The sequence below is a fragment of the Eretmochelys imbricata genome, chromosome 11 (genome assembly GCF_965152235.1).
Source record: "Eretmochelys imbricata isolate rEreImb1 chromosome 11, rEreImb1.hap1, whole genome shotgun sequence".
Taxonomy (NCBI): domain Eukaryota; kingdom Metazoa; phylum Chordata; order Testudines; family Cheloniidae; genus Eretmochelys; species Eretmochelys imbricata.
In genome coordinates, this window is record NC_135582.1 from 3179434 (window position 1) to 3206412 (window position 26979).

Genomic DNA, 26979 nt, shown 5'->3' on the forward strand with positions numbered 1-26979 from the left:
CGCATATCACCGCTTCCTGCCTCTCACCGGGGCGGCCGCGGCCAGTTTGCGCGGGGAAATGCATACATCAGCTGCTTCCAGTGGGGAGGGTCTCTTCTCGCTGGCCCAGCTTGTTAACGTTCACGGCTCTGAATCTTTGCTTTAGACAGGAGTTCAGATCTCCTGGGAATCCGTGTGTGTGTAAGTAGCACCTAAGTATGCACCCATGTGGCAGGAACTGCAGGGAGCAAAGATGGCTCTTCGCTTCCTTCCTGGGCCCCCCTTCCTGGCTTTGTTGGAGCACATGAGCACTTTGGCCATACAGCCATGCCCCCTAGGCCCGGGCGTGCGGATTAGAATTCGCTCCTCTGGCCCTATGCCATGTGGGCTCCCCTGCCCCTGGCAGACCCGTGCAATGTAGCCGCAGTGGGAACCAGGATCGAGACCCCACTCATTTGGCTAGACAGACCATCTGCAGTGGTCTGAGTCCCAGCCCCCGAGTTCTGTAGTGTGTACAAGACCTTTCTCGAGGGATTAATTATTGCCAGCTGTTATTCTATGAAGGGCCTTTGTGTTTGAAATCATTCAGCCTAAGGGGCACAAAATATTTATTTCCAAACACTGTGTATCCGGTGGCCATGTAGGCAGACCCGTGACTTCAACTCCTGCCTGAGTGGATAGGTGCTACCACAGGAGAAATGAGAATGAATAATCACCCAGATTAGAGCGGTTCAGGGAATGGGCAGATTTTCCTTCCCCGCCCCTGCAGTATTTCATGGAAATTTGTCTCATTTGTCAACAAATATTTTTTTCAGTTTAGGCAAAAAAATTGGGGTTTTAAGGTTTTTTTGTTGTTGAAAATCAGGAACATTTTGAAAGAAACAAAAGTATTTCTTTAAGAAAAAGGCCATTTTTCATTGAAAGAAAGTTTTAAACAAAGACATAGACTAATAATAGATCTAAATATGGTTACATGAGAACTCTAGAGGAAGATCTATCTGTCCGTCTATCTATCCATCCCTGAACATAGATAGATAGATAGACAGACAGTCAGGTAGAAGGGTTGGATAGATAGATAGATAGAAGGGATAGATAGACAGACAGACAGAGGGGGTGTATGGAGATTATATTAGATAGACAGACTATCTATCTATCTATCTATCTATCTACCTATCTATCCCCATATACCCCGTCTGTCTGTCTGTCTATCCATCCCCATACACTCCGTCTGTCTGCCTGTCTGTCTATTCCCATACGTCCCATCTTCCTGTCTATCTATCCCCATACACCCCTCTATCTATCTATCCCTCTACACCCCGTCTGTCTGTCTGTCTGTCTATCCATCCCCATACACCCGTTCTGTCTGTCTGTCTTTCTCATAGAGCCCTTTCACCATCGTATCTGAGCACTGTCAAGTCCAGGTCATGTCTGAAGTGCGTCTTTCAACTCTCTGCTGCGCTGTGTGTCTGCATCACTGGAAATAAATCCAGGGTTAATCACGCTGGCATGGTGAAAATAGCTGTTGCACGGGCTGTATTTCAGGGCTTCCCATGAGGCAGCGCATTTATCCTGTGACTCCAGGGCTTTGTGGTATCCTCATAAATAGCATTCGCCTGCAAGGGACACTCTGAGAGTGGCTGGCAGAAGCCATTTCTCTCTGTAGCTTTCTCAGCCATGCTATCGAACTGGGGTATTGGTGAGATCAGAACCGTCCCGCGCGATCCAGGCTGGAGTGACTGAGCAGAGGAAGTTCAGCCATGGAAAAGATCAACTAAATATTTGCAAAATGGCCCTGTGTGTGAGATGTGTCTGTCTGTGTTTCTGAAAGAAATCCCCTCTGCTTCTGGCACGCCTCTGCAATGGCCTCCTAAAGAAAGCGATGGGTGCCCCAGTCACTTGAGACATGTAAAATGAGGCTGGATGGAGCTCTGGTGAATGTTGTGTAGGGAGATCTTTTATACCAGTATGGTTAAGGCGCTGGACTGGAACTTGGTGGATCTACGATCACTTCCTGACTTTTCCACAGACTCTCTGTGTGACCCTGGGCCAGTCACTTCATCTTTCTGTGCCTCAGTTTCCCCCTCTGTAAAATGGGGGGAAATTATCCTTCCTTTCTCCTACCCTTTTTCTGCCTTATCTATTCAGAGTGTAAGCTCTTTGGGGTGGGAGCTGTCTCTTGCTACAAGTCAGTGCAGCACGTAGCTCCATAGGGCTGTGGTCTCGGTTGGGCCTGGTTGGTCCCATAGTACAGATTCATAACAGCGCGCTGCCTGCGGGAGGACCTAGACAGGGCCTCGCTCCTGCCAGGCTCTTCTGTCTCGAAGTCTCCATCCATGGTGATCTGAGGACTTGGGCGTTCTGTTGCTTCACCTCCATTGCCCGTGGGAGGTTGAGTAGCAGGTTCCTCCGGAAGGAGATGGTAATACACAGTGCGATAATAGGTTAAAACCAGTCTGAAGTTATAACTGGTTTAGTTTTTTGAGTGATGGGGGAGAAAGATCCCAGGGTCCACCAACCTCCACCATCATCTTTCTCCCCACTCCAGTGGCCTTTCTGCTGGCTGGTGTGGGCTAGCCGCTAGGAGACCATTAATGCAACATCTCCATCAACAAGGACTTGCTACTTCAGCCACACACCTGGCTCCCACTGGGAACAGGGCGGAAGGAAGTGGACATTAGATCCCTCTGTACCTTCAGCAGCCCGTTGCCTCCCAGCCTGGCGCTGCCAGGCCGGCCCTTCCTTCTGTCACTGGAAATTCATAGAATCAGAGAATCTCAGGGTTGGAAGGGACCTCAGGAGGTCATCTAGTCCAACCCCCTGCTCAAAGCAGGACCAATCCCCAACTAAATCATCCCAGTCAGGGCTTTGTCAAGCCAGGCCTTGAAAACCTCTAAGGATGGAGATTGCACCACCTCCCTAGGTAACCCATTCCAGTGCTTCACCACCCTCCTAGTGAAAAAGTTTTTCCCAATATCCAACCTAAACCTCCCCCACTGCAACTTGAGACCATTGCTCCACTGAGAACAGTTTAGATCCATCCTCTGCAGGGGCTTGTAATGGGGACCTGGATCCCAAGGAATAGATGTTATGTCCTGGCCTCGGAAAAAAACGTGGAAGTCACGGAACGTCGCATTACCTTGAACAACACATGCCACGTCTGTTCTTACTGCTCCTAGGTGTTGGCCTGTCGCTGCCTTTACCCCCAGTAAGGCCAACATTTTCCAATGTAGGTGCCTGCAGTTAGACACCGGTGTCCGTATTTAGGCAACTAAGTAAGCCAGGGTGCTGAACATGCGCGACTCCCTTTGACTCCAGTAAGGGCTGTAAGGGGGGGTAATTGGGCCATTTATTTCAGTGCCTCAGTAGGGATGTGTGGGCCAAACGTTAGGCACCCAAATGTGAACATTTTTTAACTCAGAGATTTTCCACCCCATGCACCAGCGGAAACCCAGGAGTCCTGACTCCCCCCCAGCTCTACTCTCTAGCATACACTGCTCCACTCCCAGAGCTAAGCTGAGAACCCTGGAGTGTCCTGTCAGTCCCCGGCTTTAACCGTCTGCCAGGTGGCCACCAGAAATCCCTTTCCCTGATCTGCTAGTCCAGGTCCTGCAGCACACAGGTGTGCGTGTGACTCCTGGGGAAGCCAGTGGGAGTTTGGGGCCCTGGGTGGTGCGTGTGCTGATGTGCTGCATGGCAGGGGGACCCCGGCCCATGCACGTCTTTACCTCAGGATGTGTGTCATGAAATCAGTCCCATGGTTCGTTATGGGGCAGCGTGGCCCCCTAGGCAGTGCTCACACAGCCCTGCCATGGGTAAGGGGGGCCGACATAGCCTCTCCACAGCAATGGTTCTGTCCATTCCTCCCCTAAATCTCTCCACCTTCCCCGGTTCCCCACTTGCTCTGTTTCTCCCCCACCTTCCCCACCCCGCCCCCAGTCTGCTGTTAGCTAAGCGATTTTGAATGTCGTCTGTGAAAGGACTTTATGGGCTGGTGATGGGAGATTGGATGCCTTTGACCCGCGTCCAGCTCCGACATCTGCAGGAGACTTGCTAATTCCCCACCTGAGTAATCGCTTTGGCATGAGCCTCTCGCTGCTGCTGGAATCGCTCCCCCATTGCCTTCCTGGGGTTGTGTTTACAGCAGCCTGGCGTGGCGGTGGGCTTGGTCTGCCTAGGCCTTTAAAACATTCTGCAGATGCTGGAGCCACCGCCCCTCCCTTCTCTCCCCGGCCGGCTGTTTGATCTCTTGCTCCCTTTCCTGGCACACCCACAGCGCTCACTGGGCTCGGGTCTGCTCCTGCGTCCCATCAGCCTCTGGCACTGCCGGAGCTCATCACGTTCCTTAACTAGGTGGCGCAGGGCGGGCTGGATCCACACCCCTGAGCTCTGCGTCTTGACGATTTGGGTGATCTCCGCACCCCATTCCAAAACCCATCCCTTCCACTTGCCTGCAGAGTGGAGTGAGCCATAGCCTCTCGTCTGGCCTGTGCTCACAGGGACGAGTTACCCGGTGGGAGCAGCAGGGCAGGAGGTGGCTGGGGAGGAGAAGACGGGGATGGTGGCTGCAGTGCGAAGGGCCTGGGGCAGGTGCCCGGTGATGAGACCTGGGACAGGCACCCTGAGAGGTGGGCTGGGTCCAGGAGGCAGCGTGGGAGCAGGACTCAGTCTGTCAGGCAGCAGTGCGCCAACAGGAGCCGATCACAGCCTGCCCAGGGGCAGCCGGCAGCATGTATTAACCAGGGTGGCGGTGGTCTGGGGGAGTGCAGGTCCTGCCCCCCTTCTCAGCTGCGGCGTGGCACCCAAGAGCCCACGGTACAGCCAAAGCATGGGAGAGCTCTCTCCTGTCGGCACCGAGTGGCTACATGAGTTGTAAGCTCGCGAGTGTAGACATGGCCTAAGGTTGAAGAACTCTGGTTTTCCCCTCCGCTGGCTTGGGCTCTGTGCCCGCTCCGTGATGTTCAGGCAGAGGGGTGCAGGACTGGCTGGTACTCGGGGGGTTCTCGTTAGCAGGACCGGCGCAGTCGCGAGGGACATTGGGCATACCGAGTCCGTCCACGCTGCCGTCGGTGGTGGGCATGCAGCGGGTGGAGATGTGCCCGAGTCTGCTGGCTCCACTAACAAGAGCCGGGAAGCATCTGTAACCTGGGCCATACAAACCTGCCTGGGACCCTGTTCTGTGTCCCTGAGCAGCCAGCCCGTGCTGCAGTGTCTTCCTCTCTCGAGCGCAAGCAGAGCCAGCTCGGGTCTCTCCATGCTTGCTGCAGGGACAGCTCCGATTGGCAGGTAGACATACCCCTTATGATGATGGAGAAGGTGGCCAGATGCCCTTCTGGAGTCACTGCCACCCCACTGGCTCCTGAACCGGCTCACCAACAATAAGAGCCGACCTGAACCTTTGGCAGAAACTCAGCCCCCGAAATGTTCCCTGTCTTCCAAACTAACCCAGCTCATCCTGCTTGTCTGTTTCACATCCACGCCCCGGCTCCAAAAAGGGAAATGCTAAACAACTGGGACAGAGCCTGTTTTCATGAGCTTCCCACAAGGTTCAGATAGATCAGAGCTTTGAGGGGGCAGCATTGTCTAGTGGCTACAGCATGGGACCAGGCGGCAGAAGAGCAAACTTCTTCAAGACACTTGACTTCCTGGGGCCTCAGTTTCCCCATCTGTTAAATGGGGACTGTCATTCTCACCTATTCCCACGGGTTGCTGTGAGCCTCGCGGCAGGAATGTTTGCCAAGCATGTTGGGATACCAAGGTGGAGAGCAAGTGTTAGAATCATCCCCGCTTTGGGGTATTTTTCATAATTCAAACGCTGAATCTTCACCCTGATTTGGAGTGGCATGGGGCGTCCAAAACCTAGAGTCCTGGGTGCTGGACACCTCTCTGGAGTATTCCCCATCTGTGTTCTGCCATCAATGCAACAGGGCACGGTGCCAGCTGGGCTCTCTCGATGGGTAGGATGCCTTGTGCAGCCTCTTTTGTCTAGGAAAAGTAGGAAAAAATGGTTAATACCTAGTGAAAGTTATTCTTTATTTTCACTGTCGAAGTTTCCTTGAAACTTAAACCTGTCTGAATAAGAGAGCGAGCGCGCGTAAGAGCCCGTCTGGCTGGAGCTGTGTTTGGAACGTGTGCACTAGAAGATCTTCCAGCGCTAAACTTGGCTGCTAAAATAACAGGAGGCCGAACTGCGTGCCCTTGCATGGCTTGTGAGAATGCCTTTGTATTTCAAACCTCCAGAAGGTTGGGGAAAGATTTTCAAGGCCCTGAGACTGCCCTGTCCTGATGCTATTTAAGCTGTGATGCCTGTCCCGGTTTGAATAAAAACGCCCCACACTAGGGCTTTGTTCAAGACTCCTTAACCAGACCAGAACCTACTCTTGTTCTGTTCTGAGCTTCCTGGTTTTGTTGAGAATAGTAGATGGAAATACAGATGATTTCTGGAAACACCTCTTCTTGCAGTTTTTTTGGGCCAGCCAAACCCAAGAAGTAAGCTGAAAGCTGTACGGTAGTCACCTGCCTACTATAACTGGCCAGTAGATTTCAGTCCCCAGGAGAGACTCTTTGTTGTAAGCGGTTGGTGTTCCTCAGCCAAGTTTCATAATAGTCCAAAAAATAAAGGTTGGTGATGAATGGCAAGCATCCTCTCCTCTGGAAACATCACCAAAAATCACCTTTGCTCTGTGCAAGGTTTGCAGCCTGCTTTCTAGACTAAAGGAGCTGAGTGCCACAGGAAATCTGCTTTGGAGAAGCATCCCAACTTTGGGAGATGCCTGAATGGGGCTGAAGCTCAGAACATGGGTGAGATTGGTCACGAGTGGAAAGCAGTGGGTGGGGTTCAGCTTTGGCTTTCTCTGGTGAAAATGTCTGGCGTGGGGTACAGCAGAATCCCAATACATCCCTTCTTTCTTTCTATCTATCTATCTATCCATCCATCAATCCCTATACACCCCCTCTATCCATCCCTCTATCCCTCCATCAATCCCCATACACCCCGTCTATCCATCCTGCTATCCACCCATCAATCCCCATACACCCCCTCTATCCACCCATCAATCCCCATACACCCCCTCTATCCATCCCTCTATCCATCCATCAGTTCCTATACACACTATCTATCTATCTATCTATCTATCTATCTATCTATCTATCTATCTATCTAACACCTGTCAGGGATGGTCTAGATAATACTTAGTCCTGCCTTGAGTGTAGGGAACTGGACTAGATGACCTCTCGAGGTCCCTTCCAGTTCTATGATTCTGTCTATCCCCATACACCTGCTCTATCTATCTATCTATCTATCTATCTATCTATCTATCTATCTATCTATCTATCTATCTATTCATCCCCATACACCCCCTCTGTCTGTCTGTCTGTCTGTCTATGTATCTCTGCTTCCTTCTCGATGGGGGCTAAGTTCACACCCTTCCATTGCCTTCAGTGGGGTTCAATCAGGGTGAATTTGTTCCGGTGTCACTCCGTTAGCCCCAGGCTCTGTTTAACCCCGCTCCTTCCCATGTGATTGTTCCACAGCTGGAAGAGCACGGACGTCCCTTGTGTGGTCCCATTCACAAAAAGCTGGGGCCCAGAGGGAATGGAAAAATCACCTCCTCTTTCGGGCTGTCTGTCTCTGGTTTCTGACTTTCCGTTGTCTGCCTCTCTTCATCTCCTGCCCCGCCACACTCTCTGCCCATTCACCTCTCCTCCCTTTCTCCACCTCCTTCCCTCTCTCCGCCCGGCTCTGGGCGAGCGCTCTGTCTAGCGGCTGTGCGGTGCAGCCGCCCAGTGCTAAGCTGCTGGACTTGCAGCCTCTGTGATGTCATGCTAAAATCACATAGCTGCAGGATGATAAATCCTTGGGATCCAACTGGCTGAAATTACAGACGGCGTTTTATCCCACGAGCCAGGAAACACCCCGCTCCAGTCCCTGACAGGCAGAGAGGCAGGGCAGGAGACAGGCAGAGCTGGGGCTGTCGTCTCTCAGGAACTCTTAGAAAGCTCCGGCACTGAAGGAAAAGGGAGTGAACAGCGAGGGAAGGAAATTAACCCAGTTCCTCCTCTTCTGCTGGGTGTTTTCCTTCCATCCAGCTGGTAAGTTCTGACTCTGGCTGGGCTTTGCTTCCTCAGGAATCTGACCAGATTTGGTTTGCAAGATGGGGTGACTGTAATCTGCTGTTTAACAACACCCTAGAGCCAGGCAGATCTCAGCACTTCCCCACTGAGGGCAGGGACGGCTCCTTGGCACTGCTGAGCCTCATAGCTGAGCAGGCGATGAAACGGAAACCCTGTCGGGATTGAAGGGCAGGGGCTGAGTGAATGCCTGGAGCTCCTGTTGGGAACCCAGCCTGATTCCCGTGCTTCCCCGTCCCGTCGCAGGGTCGCGCGGTCCCCACCTGCCAGCCAGCCTAGCTGTCACTTCGGGGCCACACGTTTGGAGACGACCCGGGGCCGGATTCCAGGTGGGTGTAATTCAGCCCTGGAGTCAGTGGAGCTGTACTGATTTACGCTGGGGCTCAGAGCCCAGCGGGCAGAGTTGGTCACACTGCGGGGAGGAATCTTGGGATGGGGGACTCAGCTCACCCGAGCGTTGACCAAATCAAGTAGCCACATCCCCAGGTGATTCTGACTCTGCTTCTCTCCTGTGCTGTCTTTCCCCTCCCCCTGCGATCTGCCGGCGTAGAGGCTGATTCGCTTGTTTCCCTTCCTCTTGGGCAGCGGTTTATGCTCTGCTGTGTCAAACCTGCTTTGCACCATCATCAAGTACCTGGCTGGCTATTTGAGAAGCAGATTTGAATGTGGCCACAAGTGTTTGGAGAAAGTTGGATTGACCTGAATCAGCCGCTAGATCAGCCACTCTCTCCTTTCCTACAGTCTGTTTGCTGTTCGATTTCTCTCTGTGCATGGGGGAAGGGACAGGCAGGGGGATGAAGGCCAGGGAGCAGGGTAAAGCCGTCAGAGAATTGGAGAGTCGTGCTGTTTCTATCAGTGTGCCTGGGTCCGTGGGATCAGAGAGCACGGTGACGGGCGAGGGGTAGAACAGACTGGGGAATTCCTCTAGCAAAGCCTGGAGGTTTTTTTTGGATCCTTTTCCATCCTCCCTGCCTGAATCAACACAGGTGGATCGAACAAAAACCACTCTTGTAGTGTCAGATACCTTTGAAAAATAAAAGCCGCTGAGTCAATAAGCTAATGGTGGGTGCTCTGCACGCCACGGTGAGGATGCTGCTACCATCCCAGATGGTCTAGGGGAACATAAGAGACAGATGAGGTGGGACATTCTCATTGGACAGAGAGTCGGACTGACTGTCCCTAGTTTGGCTTTGCACTCGTGTCTGACAACTGACCATGGGAGCAGGTGCCCGCTTGCTGGGATTCTGCCAGTTTTGCTGTGAAAGTGGCGAATCTGCCCCTCCCTCTCCATCACAGCAGAGAGAATCGTAATGCTTTGTTTCATGGCAGTAGAAGCGTTTTGTCATTTTGAACCCTGCTCCCTGCCCTGTCGGACCCAAAAGGATGGTCCGGATTCAGGCCCAGAGAGCTAGGATGCTAGTTCTGTGTCCTCCAAAGCGATCTGAAAGCCATGAGTTTGGGCTGTATCTGCTGCATGGGGGTGCATAAGTGGATTCAGGAGGGTTTTTCTGTCTCTCATCTCCATCCGTCTGTGAGCAAGTTGCTCTTGTACAGTGTTGTCTAGCTGTCAAAACACAGGTGCAAGAGTCAAGAGCCGTGAGTTATAGTCCCAGTTCTGACACTGACTCCTCGTATGGCATGGGTGAGTCACTTAACCCGCCTGCAGCTGGTTGTTTTTACCTGCCTCGTGGGCGTCTGCTGGGACCGAGCAGTCGGGGTTTCCAAACCATGGTGGAAAGGGCTAAATCAGAGCAGGAAATAATTTGGCTCCAATCGCTCTGAGCCAGCCCAGCTTAGCCAGTAGCAGAGCTTGGTGCAACTCCATGGAGACTGCAGGCTGGGGGCGAGCTCCTTGGGCTGGGAGGCCTCTGTCTCCTGAATTCCCCCAGTCAGTTTGGGCTGGGTGGTGCTCGAACATCTACCCTGCAATTTGTAGCCTCATCGTCTGAGTGAGATGACTGGGCCAGTCGCAGCGGTGCCTCGGCTCTTGTATTGCAATGTAGACGTCCCCTAGGATCTCCCATCGGACAGCAACACTTGGAAGAGGGCTGGGGACTTAGGCCATCAGCCTGGCAAGGGCCTCGTGGGTAGGGTTGCCAACCCTCCAGGATTTGCTTGGAGTCTCCTGGAATTAAAGATGACTCTTTAATTAAAGATTATGTCATGTGATGAAATCCCCAGGAATGCATCCAACCAAAATTGGCCACTGTACCCATGGGTCACAGAGCCCAGTCCTGGCGTATCATCCCATGTGTAAACTTATCAAGCTCCCGCTTTGAGCTAGCTGGGCTGTTTGTCCCCACAGCTTGGCCTCCCTGCTGGCTCGTTGCCTCCATCCCTCTCAAGGAGAATCTGGTCCAAAGGCCACTTTGGGACTGTGCTGGCCTCGCCTTGAGCTTTAAAAATCCCCCCCGTCCCCTGCCAGAAGGCCATTCTGCGGATGCTTTTGAGATGCTTCTCCCAGCAGCAGGGCGGGTTCTGAATCAGGGTGCTAATTCAAGCCTCTTCCCTCTATTTCCCCTGGCCCACGTGCTTTATTTATTTGATGTGGACATAACCTGCAGGCGCGTTATTCCTGCCTCTCCGGGGCTTGTGCCCAGCCTCCCAGGGCACCCCTAGAGTCGCTGTCTGTTGTTTCTGTCATGCTTGTGCTTCGGCGCGAGGAACTCAGCCCATCTTGAGTGGCAGCAAAGAGCCTAGAGAATTGTGGACCTGGCTGGTGGGGTGAGCCCGGGAGAGCTCCAGGGAGCACTTCTGGAAGGAGGCATTGCTCAGGTTCTCCCCTCCGGGAAGAGAGCTCCGCTGAGTCAAACCCTGGCTTCCCCGCAGAGCCGTGTCGTGGAGGAAGGTTGGATCAGCATCCTCCCCCCAAAGCGGGGCAGAGGCGTGTCAATAGGCAGGAGAAGGCTGGGCGCTCTCTGGGGCTCTGGGTGCCCAATTCCCTTCGTTTGACAGTTCGCCTAGCAGTTGCTAGAGTAAGGCTGGGGACTGGCCGGTTTGGCGGGGTGTACAGAGCCATTGGAAGCCATGGCGGGGCTGGGCATCTCTCCCTCGGAAAATCTTAATCATCCTTCCCAGCCCACGGTCTCAGACTGCTGGGACAGAAGGAGATTTAACCCCTGATGTCCCAGGACCCGTTCAGTGGGCTGAACTTGCTTTCGACTGAACGTAACCTGGCTACATCTGCACAAAAACCTAGCGAAGGGCTGAGGGCTGAAAGTGGATGCTACTGTGTAGAATGGGTGTTGTTATGGTAAGAATTTGTGGCCTGATCCAAAGCCCGCGGAAATCGGAAAAGAGACTTCACCGCGCTCGCTTTGGATCAAAACCCCCCATCTCGAACTCGGTCTCCCTAGGTTTGTATGTCCCACTCTGGTGGTGGCATATGCGCTGTACAGAGAGGACTTTTTGCCGTCCTTAATCAAGAAGTAGTTGCCCAGAGGGTTGCTGTGCGGGCACATGGGTGCACACGCAATGCGGGGGAGTTGCCGTGTGTGAGTCTGCATACACAGCGTGTGCATGGGCAGACACCTGTCGCGTGCGTGTTGCTGGGTGTTTGCGTGGCTCGACGTGCGCTCGTGGCAGGGGTATTGCTGCGATTTTGTGTGTGCTCACACTTTGCGGCACGGTCGCTCGCGGCGGGGTGTCCCTGTGCGATGGCCCGGCTGTTGCCGGGTTTGTGCCTGCATGTTGTTTGGGGGTTGCTCCACGGGGACTGGTATGTGCGTTGCGTGGGGGTTGCTCTGGGGTGTCAGGCTGTGTGTGCACGCTGCACGGTGGGTGTGCTCTCTGTGTGTGTGTGTCCGGGTTGTGTGGAGGTTACAGTGTTTGGACAGGCGCACAGGGGCTGGTTAGCCTCCCTCCCCTGTTACGCCTGGTTCTGCTGCGGAAGTGTTTGCCTGCAGATCAGAGTGTTCTGATTTCACACTGTCGCATGAGGCCGTCTTCCGGCTCTCAGTCTGGCCTCTGGCTCGCGGCCAAGGAAGAGTCACTTTTTCCTCTAAAAAGAAAGCGTTTAATGTTGCCTCCATGGCCTTCCAGGAAACCTCACTGGGGATCTGGAAAAAGAAATGGAGAGACTCCAACGGGGGGAGAGGGCGGAGTGGGGAAATGGACAGCTTGCTCTGGTATTCCATGCCACACTCAGTGCCAAGGCAGCGCCTTTGATACGGGACGACATTCTTCCGGTACCTGGGCCCATTTGAAGCAGCCCATCTTCCCCAATTCCCTGCATTCGCCCAGGGCATTGGAGCCCCGGGCAGCCCTGGAGCAGAGAGCAGTTTAAAATTAAGGCTGGATGACCAGTTTGGAAAAACCTGAAAGTCACCTTTGCAGAGCCCCAACGTGCCACCATGAGGGAGCAGGCTGTAAGGTTGCTCCCATGCCGGGATCAGGCCCGGATGGGATCTGCAGAACTAGGGTTGTAGGGCCCGCAAGAGGGTGGGGTCCAAAGCGGTTGGTTGCTTCGCTTGGGCATGAGGTCAGCCGGTACAAACGGAGCATGGCGGAGTCTCCCAAACTGAACAGCTGACTCGGCATAGCTCTATGGCGAGGCGATGGCGTCTGATTTACAGCGTCGACCTGCCGGGGCTCGGTCATGGAGCGCAAGGTTCAGAACGGAGCAGGCTGCTTCCTGCAGGCGGGTAGCCTGGGTCTCGTCCAGCAGCGGGACCCCATTTGGCTTGTGAGGCTGTCGTGGCGGAAACGTGGTCACGTCGTCACAAGAGTGGTGTCCGGGGTCACAATTGTATCGGTCTAAAATGCTGCTGTGTGGGCTGGCCCCAGGAGAGGCTCCGATTCTCTGGGGAGGAGCAAGGGAAGGAGGAAGGGATAGATCCATTAAATGGATTTAAAACTGGCTAACAGACAGGTCTCCAAATGTAACCGTTAAAGGAGAATCATCTTCAAGCTGGTGCATGTCCAGTGAACCCCAGAGCCCCATGGGGATGAAGCCAGGAGCCCTGATGCCATGCGGGGCTAAAGCCGGGAGCCTAAAGCTGGGAGCCCTGACCCCTAGTGCCCCATGGGGCAGGCAGAAGCCCTGAGTCCCCCTGCCTCACAGGGCTAAATCCCCAAGTCCCCCTGCCCTGTATGGCTAAAGCCAGGATCCTGGATCCCTGGTGCTGAAGCAGCAAGCCCCCTCCCCCCACCCCCACCCCAGTGGTTGAAGCCTGGGGCCCTGAACCCCACTCCCCCCCCATTGGGCAGAAGTCCTGAGCCCTCAGCCCAATAGGGAAGAAGCCCTCATCCCCGCAGGGCTGAAGCCTTGTGCCCCACCCCAATCTGGTGGCTAGAGCCTCGAGTCCCCCTCTCCATGTGGCTGAAGCTCAGAGCCCTGAGCCCCCGGCCCTGCATGTCTAAAACCCAAGCCCCTTGTCCTCCAGATTTAATTGGGTATGGGTCCTGCTTTTGAGCAGGGGGTTGGACTAGATGACCTCCTGAGGTCCCTTCCAACCCTGATATTCTATGGTTCTATGATTCTATGAGTGGCTGAAGCCCACAGGCCCCCGTGCTGGGCCCTGGAATTTCTATAGCATGTTGGGGGGCCTCAGAAAGAAAAACACTGAGAACCCCTGACCTCACAGACAAATATCCAATGGCTGGAAATTGAAGCTAGACAAATCCAGACTGGAAATAAGGCATAAATGTTACCAGTGAGAGTAATTAACCATTGGTACAATTTACCATGGGATCTGGTGGATTTGCCATCACTGGCTATTTTAAAATCAAGGTTGGATTTTTTTAAAAAATGCCTCCTTTTGAGCTAGAGCGGATTATTTCAGGGGAGTTCTCTGGCCTGTCCGGTCAGACTGGATGATCACAATAATCCTTTCTGGCCTGGAATCTAAGATCCATCCATCCACCTTGTTTGTGTGAGAAGTTCTGGAACAGCCTTTCCAGGGGAACAGTGGGGGCTGGCTTCAAGACTGAGCATGATAAGTGTACGGAGGGGCTGGGATGATGACACTGCCTACAATGGCAGGTGGCTGACCTTCTACTGCTACCAGCAAATATCCCCAACAGCCGGGGATGGGACACCGGATGGGGAGGGCCCTGAGTCACTACAGAGAATTCTGTCCCAGAGGTCTGGCTGCTGGGTCTTTCCCACAAGCTCAGGGTCTGACTGATCGCCAGATTTGGGGTTGGGAAGGAATTTTCCCCCTGGTCAGATTGGCAGAGACCCTGGGGTTTTTGCCTTCCTCTGCAGCATGGGGCACAGGTCACTTGCAGGTTTAATCGGTGGATTCTCTGTAACTTGAAGTCTTTGAGACTTCACTAACTCAGCCGGAGCTTAGGGGTCTATTGCAGGAGTGGGTGGGTGAGGTTCTGTGGCCTGCAATGCGCAGGCGGTCAGGGAGTCTGGGGCTGCTTTCCAGTCTCGCAGGGCCATACGCCTCACGCAGCCCCCTTTCCAGTTTGAACCTTGCGGGAGAGCTCACATTAATGCTCTATCGATCCAGCCTGCAAAGCATCCTGTGCTTTCAGCGCAGTGAAAGCAGGTTTCCAGTAACATCTCAGTAGACGCCGTCTCCTCTGGGGCCACGTTAGCCGCAGAGGACACACCGCCGGCGTCTCCGGCAGAGCAAGCGTCCGCAGGAGAGTGGTGGGAATGTGGTGCGTATTTCACGGGGAGGCTGAGTGCTCGGCAGCTGGCTGACAGGGCCCTTAGCTCAGCGTTCGAACTTCGAAGCCATCGGTGCTTAATGGGAGCCATTAGCTCGCTCTCCCGCCCCGAGCGAATTGTTGATCTGCTTTGTTCCCTTCTCCCCATGCAGAGCTCGGGCACACTCAGGGGCCGCTGGACGGGAGCCTCTACGCCAAGGTGAAGAAGAAAGACTCGCTCCACGGTAGCACCGGCGCCGTCAACGCCAGCCGCGCCCCCCTCTCCGCGGCGCCCAACCACCTTGAGCACACGCTGTCTGTCAGCAGCGACTCGGGCAACTCCACCGCTACCGACAAGACCGACGAGCAGGCGGCGCCTGCCGGCGGCCCCCCGGCACTGACCCCCGAGGAGAAGCGGGAGCTCGAGCGCCTCTTGAGCGGCTTCGGCTTGGAGAGCGAAGCCCCCATGCACAACCGCCACCCCGGGGCGGCGCCGGCCGGCAGCTCTGCCCTCCCGGGGCGCCACGTGGTGCCGGCCCAGGTGCACGTCAACGGGAGCGCCCCCGCCCTGGTGGCCGAGCGGGAGACGGACATCCTGGACGACGACCTGCCCAACCAGGACGGGCAGAGCGTCGGCAGCCTGGGCACCCTCTCCTCCTGCGACGGCATCACCAACGCCAGCGAGGTTGGCTACCAGGAGGTGCCCCGGATGGAGAGCCTCTCCTGCCTGCCCAACGGCCCGTCCAGCTTCGACGGCGCGGACAAGCTGCACAAGGAGGGGCTGTATGACTCGGAGCCGCTGATCAACGGGGGGTACCCCTACAACAACCAGAACACGCTGCGGAGCATGATGGGGCGACACCCCCAGCCCCTGCTGAGCCAGATCCGGCCCTCGGTGTCTGCTCAGGAGAACCTGTCCGACTACCGGCAGCAGCCAGCCGGCTTCCCTGAGCCCGGCTGGCTGCAGCCCCGGCCGCCGGCCGCCACGCAGCCCTACCTGTACGGCTTTGACTCCAGCGACATGTACCATTCTCAGTCCTACCCAGCCGCCGAGCCGGGCCTCCAGCTCCCCCCGGCGCCGGCTCGGAGCACCAGCAGCCGGGAAGCCGTGCAGAGGGGGCTCAACGCCTGGCAGCAGCAAGGCGGTGGCAGCAGCGGTGGGAGCAGGCCGCCCTCCCGTCAGCAAGACGGCGGCCTGGAAAGCCAAAGCCCTAGCGTCTCCAGTTCGAGCCCCCAGCCCAGCCCCTTGCCGGCGGCCCCCCCTCCGAGCCACAGCATCCCTGAGTTCCCCCGGGTGGCCTCCCCGAAGGAGATCGAGCAGTCGATAGAAGCACTGAACATGCTCATGCTGGACCTGGACCCGTCTGTCTCAACGATGCACAAGTCCCAGAGCGTCCCCGTGGCCTCCAGAGAGGAGCAGCCTGGCCCGGTGGTCTCCTCTCTGTCTGCCCAGCCAGCGTTGGGCCTTCCGAGCCAGGCGGCCCCTCAGCTGACCCAGCCGAGACCCAGCAACGCCTTTGGTGCCATGCCGGAGAGCGTGTCCCACAACGCCATGGGCATCGCTGTCACCCAGCCCCCACCAGCTTCTGAACCGCTGTCCAAAGCCTATCTGCCAGGACCGCCGGCCCAGGTGGGCCGGGGCGCTGGAGAGCCAGAGTCCAAGGCGCAGGATTTTGGGGTGTCCTACTCACCCTACGGCTATCAGAACCAGCAGCCTCCTGAGCCGCAGACAAAGAGCTACAGCCGCGGCCCGGGAAGCCCCCCAACCTCTTCCATCCCTCTGGCAACAGCTTACAGCCCTGTTCGGCCTCAGCAGCCCCTGATCCTGTCGCCCCCCTCTCCCACAGCGACAGCCCAAGTTCAGATGCCCCTGAAGGGAGCGGAGCATTACCAAGAGCCTGCTAGACCCTCGGAAGAAGAGCCCTTGAACCTGGAAGGGCTGGTGGCGCACAGAGTAGCAGGTAAGAGGCTTTGATTTGCAGTACCACCTCTGGCTGGCCGTCACCCCAGGGCCAGGCTGCATTTGTCCTCGACTACTGAGTGAGGGCGGGTTATGCAGCGAGCAGGTGGGGGCCTGCGTGCCCGGCTCTTGCGGCTGCGTCCACACGCAGAATGGAGCCACGAACTCACCAACGAGGCTCTGGCTGCGTGGGAGGCCCACTGGGATGGAGGCGCCCGTGCTCCATGCCCCAGCCTGGCTCCAGGTCTCCTTGGAAACTAGGCCCTCTGGGCCCCTAACATACCAGGGGAACCCTCTCCATCCTTGCTCTTGGGAAGAGGCAGCCCGGGGAGCTCAGCCAGACCCCCTCCTCAACGAGCGGTGCCCAGGAGAGGAGAATCGGGGCCTGTCCCTGGGAACGGGGTTGGACCCGGGAAGCACGCACGGGGTGCAGAGGGAAAAAGGGATGGAAGTTGTGGGAAGGGTGAGACGAAACGCAGATGCGCAGGACAGGAGGGAGCTCAGGGAAGAGTTAAACGTCCCTCAGCCTGTTCCCAGAGTCCCCTCTCCATGCAAACGGGGCCATGACTGGAGGGGAGGTGTCTGCCGCACGGCCTCGCTGTCCAGGCTCGACCACTGCCCTGCCCCTGGGCAGTGCCCAGCTGGTGAGGCGGGAGACCGTGTGAGCAGCACGGCTGAGCTCAGGGCTTCTCTGTGGCTGCGTTAGTTACTCCGTGCGCCTAGCTGTGCGGGAAAGAGGGCCCGACAGCCTTTGGCGGGGGTGCCTGCTCTGATGAGATGGCCAGTCTGGCTTCGCCTTCCTGAGAGCTCTGGCTGGATCAGCGCTGGCATTTCTGGGGGCGGCTCCAAACTGCCCTGCTGCCCCGTTTGCTGGCGGCTGTCGAGCGGTGGGGGCTGGGGCTGGCTCTAGGACCGTAGCGGCCTGCAGAGGTGTGTCGTGGCTGTGGATGATGATCTCTTCCAGCTGTCCTCCTGCTCCCTCTGCTGCTCCTCTCTCTGCAGCCAAAGGGAAATTGCGCCGGCTTCCTGTGCGAGGAGCTGCTGGGAGCAGACTGATCAGTCCGGCCTGGGAGCAGGAAGGAGGCAGGACAAAAGTGGAGAGGCCAGCACCTTATAAAAGCAGAAAACAGCGAGTTGGCCCTACTGCCCCCGGTGATGGATTTTCAAAGGGGTTCAGGGGCCAGGTTTTGCTTGTGGGGTTCATGGCTTCCATGTGGGAGGCCAAGCCGTAGCTACCCTCCTTGGGAGACGTCAGTTGGAATGGCCAGACTGGACTCCACTTTAGATACCCAGCGATAGCCCCTAGCGCCCAAAGCAGTCATGCTCATTGTGGGACCTTCCCGCTTGTATTAGGTGCTGTACTTACGTGGCTCCCATTATCACAGACTCTGAGTACCCTGCAGTCTTCAGGGTAATCATCCTCCCAACCCCCCTTTACGGCAGGGCAGTGCCGTCACACCAGGTGTACAGATGGGGAACAGAGACACAGAGAGGCCAAGTGACTTGCCCAAGGCCACATAGAGAGTCTGTAGCGGAGCAGGAGACTGACCCCTGGTCTCCCACGTTTTGAGCACGCTGGCTCTGTTCTGAACAGGCAGGAGAATGGAAATTGTCACACCCCTCTGAAGGTCTTCCCATAGACATGACCCCCTGGATCTGTTGTCAAACTATCCATTCAGCCTCAGAGCTTGGATCTGCACTGGGGAAACAAATGGCATAACTGGGGGGCATATTTAGAACCAGGTCTGTCATTGATCCTGATGCTTCAGGGCATATGGCCCCCAGTTGGGGTCAGGAGGTAACTTCCCCATGGGATAGTATGGCACAGTTAGGTGCGCTGTAGGGAATTGATGCCTTCCTTGGTAGTAACAGGCGTTCACCATGGATATGGTCATTGACCAGTGGGACTATTCCAGTGAGGCATTTTTACCATGCACAGGGTGCGTGGACGGAATAGCGAACTGGCCTCATCTCTTTGGGACTCCGTTCGCCCCTGGCCTAACTTCAGAGCTCAGGCCCCAGCCTGAGCCTGGGAAGCAGGAAGCCAAGTCCCTCTTGGCCCGTCGGGCCTGGGGAATAAATCTGTGGCTTCTGGGCATGCACAGTGCCTGGCTCTGTCAGTGGCCGCCCTGCCTTCCTCTCCGTAATTGCCCTTCCGTGGGAATGCCAGGGCTGCGATCCAGCCTCCAGTTCCAGGGCTTGGCAGAGCAGGGTTTAGTCCAGCCAGCACCTTGGCCTCGAAACACGAAACACAAACGGTATTAGAGGGAGGGAACACAGCTCAGTTGCAAAACACCCCCACCCCTCCTACACCCCCCCGCCCCCCCAGGCTGAGTCACTGCTCCGCAGAAGGAGGGAGAGAGGAGGGAGCCAGGTCCTGGCAGGCTGGTGCCGGTGTAGATTGCGGGGAAAGCTGGCTGCTGGATTGTGGGGAAAAGGGCCGCTGCAGCTGTCATGTTAGCCTCACGCTCTGAGCAATGGGCTTGGTTTACCCCAGTGTTAGGGGGCTTATTCCTTCACCCACTTACTTCCCTGGTCCTTCTTGCATGAACAGAGAGCAACAATCCCCCAAGTCCAAAGGTGCAAACAATTCGATGTTTATTGGGGTGAACTTCCAGCAACCATGATTCCAGTTTCCTTCCTTAGTGTCCCCCTTCTCAGCTCTGACCCCACAGAGCCTTACACCCGTGTCCCTGTTCCCATTCCTGCCCTTAGCCAAACATGATTCCCATTTCCCCCCCCACACACACACTTCCTGATTGACTGCAGACTATATAGTAAAATTTGAGTTCTGCTTAGCTATACCTTAACCAATCATTTTCCTGAAATTTAACTAACCAATCCTAACTTACCGTAACATGATTATTTAACCAATTATATCCCACCACCTTAATTAGTTTACATCCAGCAAAATTAATTATACAGCAGACAGAAACAGTCACAGAACCAGACAGAGATTATACAGACAAACAATAGCAAAGTGGGAACTATCATGACAAAACAATACAGAAGTGAGGATTTCACATCCCAGCTATTGATAAGTGAGTTCTTGCCAGACAGGATACTATCAAACTAAGTTTCCTTTTACATTTTCTAGGCACTTCCCTTTCTCTGGAGGTGATGGGCATTATCAGGACAGGATTGTATTCCTAGCAGCCCAATAGCACCTTCTTTCAGTGTGACTGGTTTGGAATGGGAGGAGGTGACCGGTCGCTTCCCAGCTTAGGGCTGCCTCTGCTGCGTAGCCAAAGGCCTTAGCCTAAGCACAGGGCCTCAGACTGTCACAGTAAGAGAAGGCCCTTACACCGGCAGTCAGTGATTTTGATTCTTTCTTTTATACCTCTAGAACTAGCCAAGTGGTAAGAATAGACCTACATTCTTAGAGTACAAGCCTTTGCAGACAGGCCTGAATATCTATATCCTAACACCCAGCTCAAGGACACAGTGACTGTCCCTTTAATGCCCTGAGAATACGCCTCTCCCCCCCCCCCCAGCCCCCTCCATCCCACCCCAAGCTATAGGGAAATCACGGAGTGAAAACTGGAGATTTTTAAAAAACCCAAACCAACCATGGTGTCTGTGCTCATTTCTGCAGCACCTTACATCCCAGAGCCTTTCCCTGGCTACTAAACGGATCGCGTACGCAAATCACTTCGCCCAGCCCTGAAATGCAGCCACCTCTGGAGTGGAGTGTGGTAGCTGCTTAACAGCGCCCAGTCACAATGTGTCCTAGGTTAGGGCAGGAAAGGAGGCTGCAAACCATTTCTGGGAGTTGAAACTGCAGGGTAATTTATGGGCCGCTTTGGGCCAGGACATCAGGGCTAAGACCTGGGCTTCAACAAAACCCCCGTTGAGTCACCCACACAGCTGCCTGCGTCGGCCCGGATTCCCCTCGGATCCAAGTACCGCCCAGGCCAGATGCCGCTTGGTGGTAGGATGCGGTTCTCCGAGGAGGTGAGGGACCGGGGCGAGGCGGGGGGTGGGCTCACGCTGGGAGCTGTCCCTGGAGCAGGGCCGTATGTCGCCATTGGAGGCTCGTGGCCCGTCGCGGGGAAGAACAGCACAGCACAGAGGGCAGCGCGGCCTGTTTACATCAGGGGAGAACAAGGTGTCCCGAGAGCAGAGCCAGCAGCACGTGGCGTGAGTCAGGGCGCAGCCTGGACACGGGAGCTGGGGAGGCTGCGGGAGAGAAGATAGGAGGTGACGGCTGCTGGCAGGGGGAGGGGGTTATTTATGGCCCTCGCTGCTATAAGTTGCCTGTTTGTCCCAAGGCAAGTATGTGGGGAATTTCACACAACATCCTCCTCCCTGGGACTTGCAAGCAGGACAATTCCAATTTCCTAGGGCTGGCTGGGGCTGGGGGTGCCACAAGGAGGGTTACACAGGAGCGGGGATGGATGTCAGCAGCCCCCACCCAGAGAGACCCTGCTGCCTGCCAGCCCCAGAGCCTGGGGACCGGTAGTGGACCCAGAAAGGCACCGGCAGCGGCTGCATGAGCCAGCTGGGCTGCACTGTAGACCCCTCAATAGGAGTTTGTTCATTACCGACGGGCTGATCCTCTAACATCAGAACGGCCAGGCTGGGTCAGACCAAAGGTCCCTCTACCCCAGTGTCCTGCCCGCTGCCAGCCGTCAGGGCTAGGTTCCCCAGCGGGAATGAGCAGAATGGGTAATCATTGAGTGATCCATCCCCTGTCACCATTCCCAGCTTCAGGCAAACGGAGGCTAGGGACGCCATCCCTGCCCATCCCTTGCACCCAAACCGGCCGACGCGCTGGGTCGGATTCTCCACTTCCCTGTGTGGTCATTTGCATGAGGAGTGTAAAATGCTCCAATTCTCCACTTGCCGGCACCGGGGGGCAGGTAGCATTTTACACCTGCTGTATGCTCAGGCCAATTGGCTTTCTGACCTCTGTCCTGGAGGGCTGGACTCTGTGTCAGAGCCAGGCCCTCCCGCGGGTTCTCCAGCCCTTCAGTCCATTCCCCGGTTGTCCCGCGGGGAGCAATCGCAGCCCTCTGCCCATTGGGTGTATGCAGACACTGACTGTTCCCTGCCCCACCCCTCCATCCTTCCAGTAACGCCCGTGGGCCTTGTGACTTTCTCGCTGAGTTCGGCCAAAGTGTGTGAGGTTTGCGTGTGACTGGCACAGGAGAATGGAGCGGGGAGCTTCCTTGGGAAGCTGGGTTCCCTCCCCGGGGTTGGTGGGGGGTGTCGCTTGGAATGGCAACATAACAGATAAGTGGTCAGATAACGTAACACGCCCCAGGCTTAGTGCTCCCAAGTCCAAGGTCCCTCCAATCATACCTGTGGGGTCTGTTCCCACCCTCGTGCATGCAGCCACCTCTGGGCTGGGGACTCCCGAGTGGTTGCTGTCCAGGCACGAGGATGTTCTGCGTGGATTGAAAGGAGGCATCAGTCCATTTAATTCTTCACTGTTTCCCTGGAGAACAAAATTCAACTGATGCCCAGACACTGCGGCTGCTCCATTCACCAAGCCTTCCTGACCCCTTTTCTTTCTTTCTGGGGTGCAAGAGACATGTCCATGTTCCAGGGCAGTGGGGACCCCCAGTGTGTGCAGTCCCATGCTGCCCCCTCTGCTCTCAGCGTCTCTGGGCTCGGCCACCATTCAACTCAGGGTCCCAACTAATCTTTTCTCGTGTTCTTTTTTTTTCCTGTCTCCGTTGTGGTGTTTGTCCTGTCTGTCTCTCTCCATGGTGGACTGTGTCTCCTCCCTGGCTGACCTCCTCCTACTCCTGCGCCCCTTCCCCCCCTCCACCTCCCCTGCCAGAGTACAACGCCAAACTCCGGGGCATCCGGCAGAGCACGAAAGCCCCCCATCCTCCTCTGCACCGACAAAGATCCTTCTCCTTCGCTGGTTTGTTCCGTTCCTCCTTCCTCTTTCGCTCCGCTCCCCCCTGCTCTTCTGCATGCCGGATGGCTCCCCACGGTTGCTTCGATGTGGTGTGGCAGGGTTTGGTAGCACGCCCTGTTAGGGGGTGGGGGACCTGCTCAGAGTCTAGTGCAGTGGGCCAGGACGGGATGATCCCCACCATGGCAGAGCCTCCCCGCCCGAACCCCAGTCACTGGAAAATCCCAGACTGATGCCATTAGCTGACACACACACCCTTTGGGACAGTCATTGGGAAATCCCCCTCTGTACCGTGGTGCCTCGCGGGACTGGATTCTGGGTAGAGCTCTCCTCCCAGCCACAGCGCTCCTTGTTTTTTCATTTGGTTTCAGGCTCTCTTTCCCTGCCTGGGTGTTTGACTGGCTTGAGAGTGATGCCAGGGGCCCTAGATTCGGTCCATTCTCAGAGGGCACCCCCAGAGCAGCTAAGGACACGCAGGAGGTCACTGGCAAAGGGAGACTTGCTTGCCCAGTCGCTGTGTGTGCATGGGGAGGGGGCAGCACACAAAGGGTTAACAGTCCAAATCGGGGTGGGTTTATTCGGAGGTGGCAATGTATGTAAAAGCGCTGCAGTGGGTCCAGCTTTGATCTTTTATGCTGGATCTGGAAGGAGTCACTGAAATCCCTCCAGGCCAACACTGACCCCCCCCCCCGCCCCAATATCCACATGGCCCCATGCAGCCGTGTGTATGCACTCACTGGTTCCTCTCTCAGCGGGTCGTTGTCGGGGCAAAGCCTCCAGGCGGATGGCGATCCGCCGTCCGGAGGGCACACGCTCAGGGCTGCATGTCTCGCAGAGGGGCCGTGCCACTGGGCCCGCTTTTAAAGCAGAACTTCCGGGTCCTCCCTGCCCGGTTGGAGAGGTTAAAGAAGCTGCCCCAGGCTGCTTGTTTGACTTCAGTCTCTGGCTGGGGCAGTAGCCTGCTCGATGTCGGATTCAGAGCAAACGCTTTCTCGCCCATCTGCACTGGGATCCGTCCAGCTCCCTCTGGAACCAGTGGAAAGATCCAGTGGGGATTGCATCTGGCCCCTTGTGTGAGCAGCGCAGCTCAGAGAGGAGACGGGCAGTAGTGGGCAGGTGGGTAGGTGGAGGGGAGGGAGACGGGATGGATTTTGGGGTGGGTGTTGCTATGGAGGATGTGCATGTTGGAATGGCGTCTGGTCTTTTGCTCTGTTGGGCTGAAGACTCGTGAATCTTCCGAGCTCTCAACACAAAGTTATTTGATTACATGTACTGCTATACTGGGTCTGTTTCGCTCTGATAAAGGGAACGATGCCGTCAGCTGGTTCAGACCTGAAACGTAACCTTGCTCTGGAATTGCTCTAACCGGGTAGGGCACCAGTGCAGAGGGATTAGCAACCCAGGTGTGGAACCAGCCGAGGAAGCCGGCTGCTTGCTAAACAGCCATCCATGGACAGGGCAGTAACTCGGGGCGAAGCGGAAAATGAAACAGTGATGGGATTGTTATAGGGTGACCATTCATCCCGTTTTGGCCAGGACAGTCCCTTTTTTAAGCTCTGAACCGGGCCAGAGAGGGCATTTGTCCTGTTTGTTCTTGTTTGGCAAGAGCAAACGGGACAAATGTCCCTTTTCTCAAAAAGGTGGGGTGCAGTGCGGAGGACCAGGTCGGGGGCAAGCGGAGATGCCAGCCCCGTGCTGGGCAGTGGGGGCTGGGCTGGAAGGGATGGGGGAGGAAGGTTTCTAGTGATCAGCGACCAGCCACAGCCTCGAGCAGGGGGGCCAGCAGTGTTTGAGTGACAGTTGGGGGGCACGCTTCAGGCGAGCAGCTGGGACCAGCCCCGCATTGAGGGGGCCTTGGGTGAGCGGCTGGGGCCAGCCCCGCACTGGGGGGGCCTCGGATGAGTGGCTGGGTCCAGCCCCACAGGGGGGCCTTGGGCCAGCCCCGCACTGGTGTCCCGTTTTCCTTTTGGGAAATATGGCCTCCCTATACTGCTGTGTCCGCAGAGGTGGAGTTACACCGATTTACATAAACTGAGGCTCTGGTTTCCTGGGATTTCACCCTATCCTGGAGAGACGCTGAATGAGGCTGAACTTCATTCAGTGGGTGACTGTGGCCCCTCTGCATGGGTGGTGACTGTAGGTTTTTGCGTCACGTTTCTACTGCGGAAAGGTCCCGAGACCCCTTTAGTTTGGATGGCAGAGCACGCAGCAATGTCTCCTTGCTGAGCTGGATAGATCTCAGCGCTCCATGGTTGAGGGGGCCAGGAGCACTGGAGTGTGATCAGGTGTTGAGGCGAAGGCCAGGAGTCAGTGGATCTGGCTCGCGTTAACGAGCATCGGGGGGAAGCCGATTAGCCACGGTGGAGCAGTTCTTGGAGCACTTGAGAAGGACATGCCACCTGCTTTAGCAGTGCCGCGGTCGCCTGGTGCGTGAAGGGCCCTGTTATTCGTAGAATAAAAGCTTTTTTATCCGGCATGTTGGGGGAATGTTGCTGGCAAGTTAAAAATGTCGGTTGCCTAAGAGGGAGGGAGTTTGGGAGCGGGTGTGGGGCGGGGGCTAGGAGCGTGGGAGGGGGTTCAGGAGTGGGTGCGGGGTGCCGGATCCAGGGGCTGCTCACCTCGGGAGGCTCCCTGCAAGCGGCGACTTGTCCCAGGCTACAGCTGCTCCTAGGCGGAGGCACGGCAGGCGGCTCTGCGTCCTGCCCTTCCCGCCCACCCCCCCCCCCCCCGTCGTGCCCTCCGTCTCCGAATGCTGGCTGCGCAGCTCCCATTGGCTGGGAACTGCAGCAAATGGGAGCTGCCGGGGCAGTGCCTGCAGGCCTAGGGGCAGCCGGAGCCCAGGACAGGTCGCTGCTTGTGGGGAGCTGCCCGAGGTGGGCGGTCCCCGGATCTGGCACCCTGCACCTATGTTCCCTGTAAGCTGCACGGCCGTGCAGCAGCCTATGTAACGCCATGCAGGTGCTTAGGGAGGCTGCCCAAGGACCGGTCGAGGGAGGGGCGCCCCTTTCCCGGCCCCCACCTAGCCCGGCCCCCAATCTGCCGCAGGAGGGGCGCCCCGGTCCCAACTCACCCTGCGGCCCAGACCTGCCGCGGCCAGATTGGGCCCAGGCACGGCCGGTGCAGCCCAGCCCAGCGCGACCCTGGAGCAGCCCAGACCCAGCTGCGTGGCCTGGACCTAGGCGCAGACCTGCTGGGTCCAGGGGAGGGGTGCCTATCCTGCAGCCCCAGCCCCAGAGCTCCCGCACCGGGGACAGGCGCCTCTCCGCCCCCAGCCCAGGTGCTGCTGCAGGGAGAGTGTGCCGGGGGGAGTCCTCTCTCCCCGCCATAGTCCTGGAACACCCTCCTGCACCCCAAGCCCCTCATCCCTGGCCCCACCCCAGAGCCTGCACCCCCAGCCGAAGCCCACACCCCCTGCCTTGAATCCTTGCCCCAGCCCTGAGCCCCCGCATCCCAGGGCCCACCCCCCGCAGCTGGAGCCTTCACTCCCCTGCACCCCAACCCTGAGCCCCCTCCCACAAGGATTCCTCGGCCCCTCATGTCACACATCACCTCCATATTGGTGCACATAACAAAATTCATTCCGCACACGGGTGGGAAAAATTAGAGGGAACACCACCCCGCACCTGCTCCCGCCCCCCAAGCCCCCTCCCGCCCCCAAACTCCCTCCCAGAGCCCACGCTCCACGCCCCCTCCTGTGCCCCGAGCCCCTGCCGGCCCCGCACCAACCAGACTGTAAACCAGCATTTCAATGAAGATCAGAAATGCCAGTTTACAGAGCTTTCTGGCTGGTGAAGTGCCGGATAAAACAGCGTTTGCTGTAGTTTATACATGATGAATGGGTGTTGTGGGAAGTGGTTAATCACTTGCTGTTGGGTCCCCAATGGGGTTCTTATCCCCATCTGTGACACATTCTCCCCATGTGCGTGTGGGCGTGGATTGAACAGCTGTCAGAGTAGCAGCCGGGTCAGTCTGTATCTGCAAGAAGAACAGGAGGACTTGTGGCACCTTAGAGACTAACCAATTTATTTGAGCATAAGCTTTCGTGAGCTACAGCTCACTTCCTCGGATGCATACTGTGGAAAATACAGTGGGGAGATTTATATACACAGAGAGCATGAAACAATGGGTGTTACCATACACACTGTAACGAGAGTGATCAGGTAAGGTGAGCTGTTACCAGCAGGAGAGCAGGGGGCGGGGAGGGGGGGGAACCGTTTGTAGTGATAATCAAGGTGGGCCATTTCCAGCAGTTGACAAGAACGTCTGAGGAACGGGGTGTGTGGGGGGGAATAAACAAGGGGAAATAGTCTCTACTTAAAAGAATAAATGGACACAAATCAGATGTCAAGAATTATAACATTCAAAAACCAGTGGGAGAACACTTCAATCTCTTTGGTCACTCGATTACAGACCTAAAAGCTGCAATTCTTCAACAAAAAAC

The 26979-nt window shown here is 56.4% G+C and overlaps 1 protein-coding gene across 1 annotated transcript in view; it reads left to right on the forward strand.

Annotated features, from left to right (window-relative positions):
* TNS1 (tensin 1) overlaps nt 1-26979 on the forward strand; it is a 132151-nt gene that overhangs the window by 48320 nt on the left and 56852 nt on the right. Inside the window, exon 14 of the mRNA XM_077829448.1 lies at nt 14883-16670. Coding sequence (XP_077685574.1) covers nt 14883-16670 — 1788 coding nt within the window. The remainder of the gene's footprint in view (nt 1-14882; nt 16671-26979) is intronic.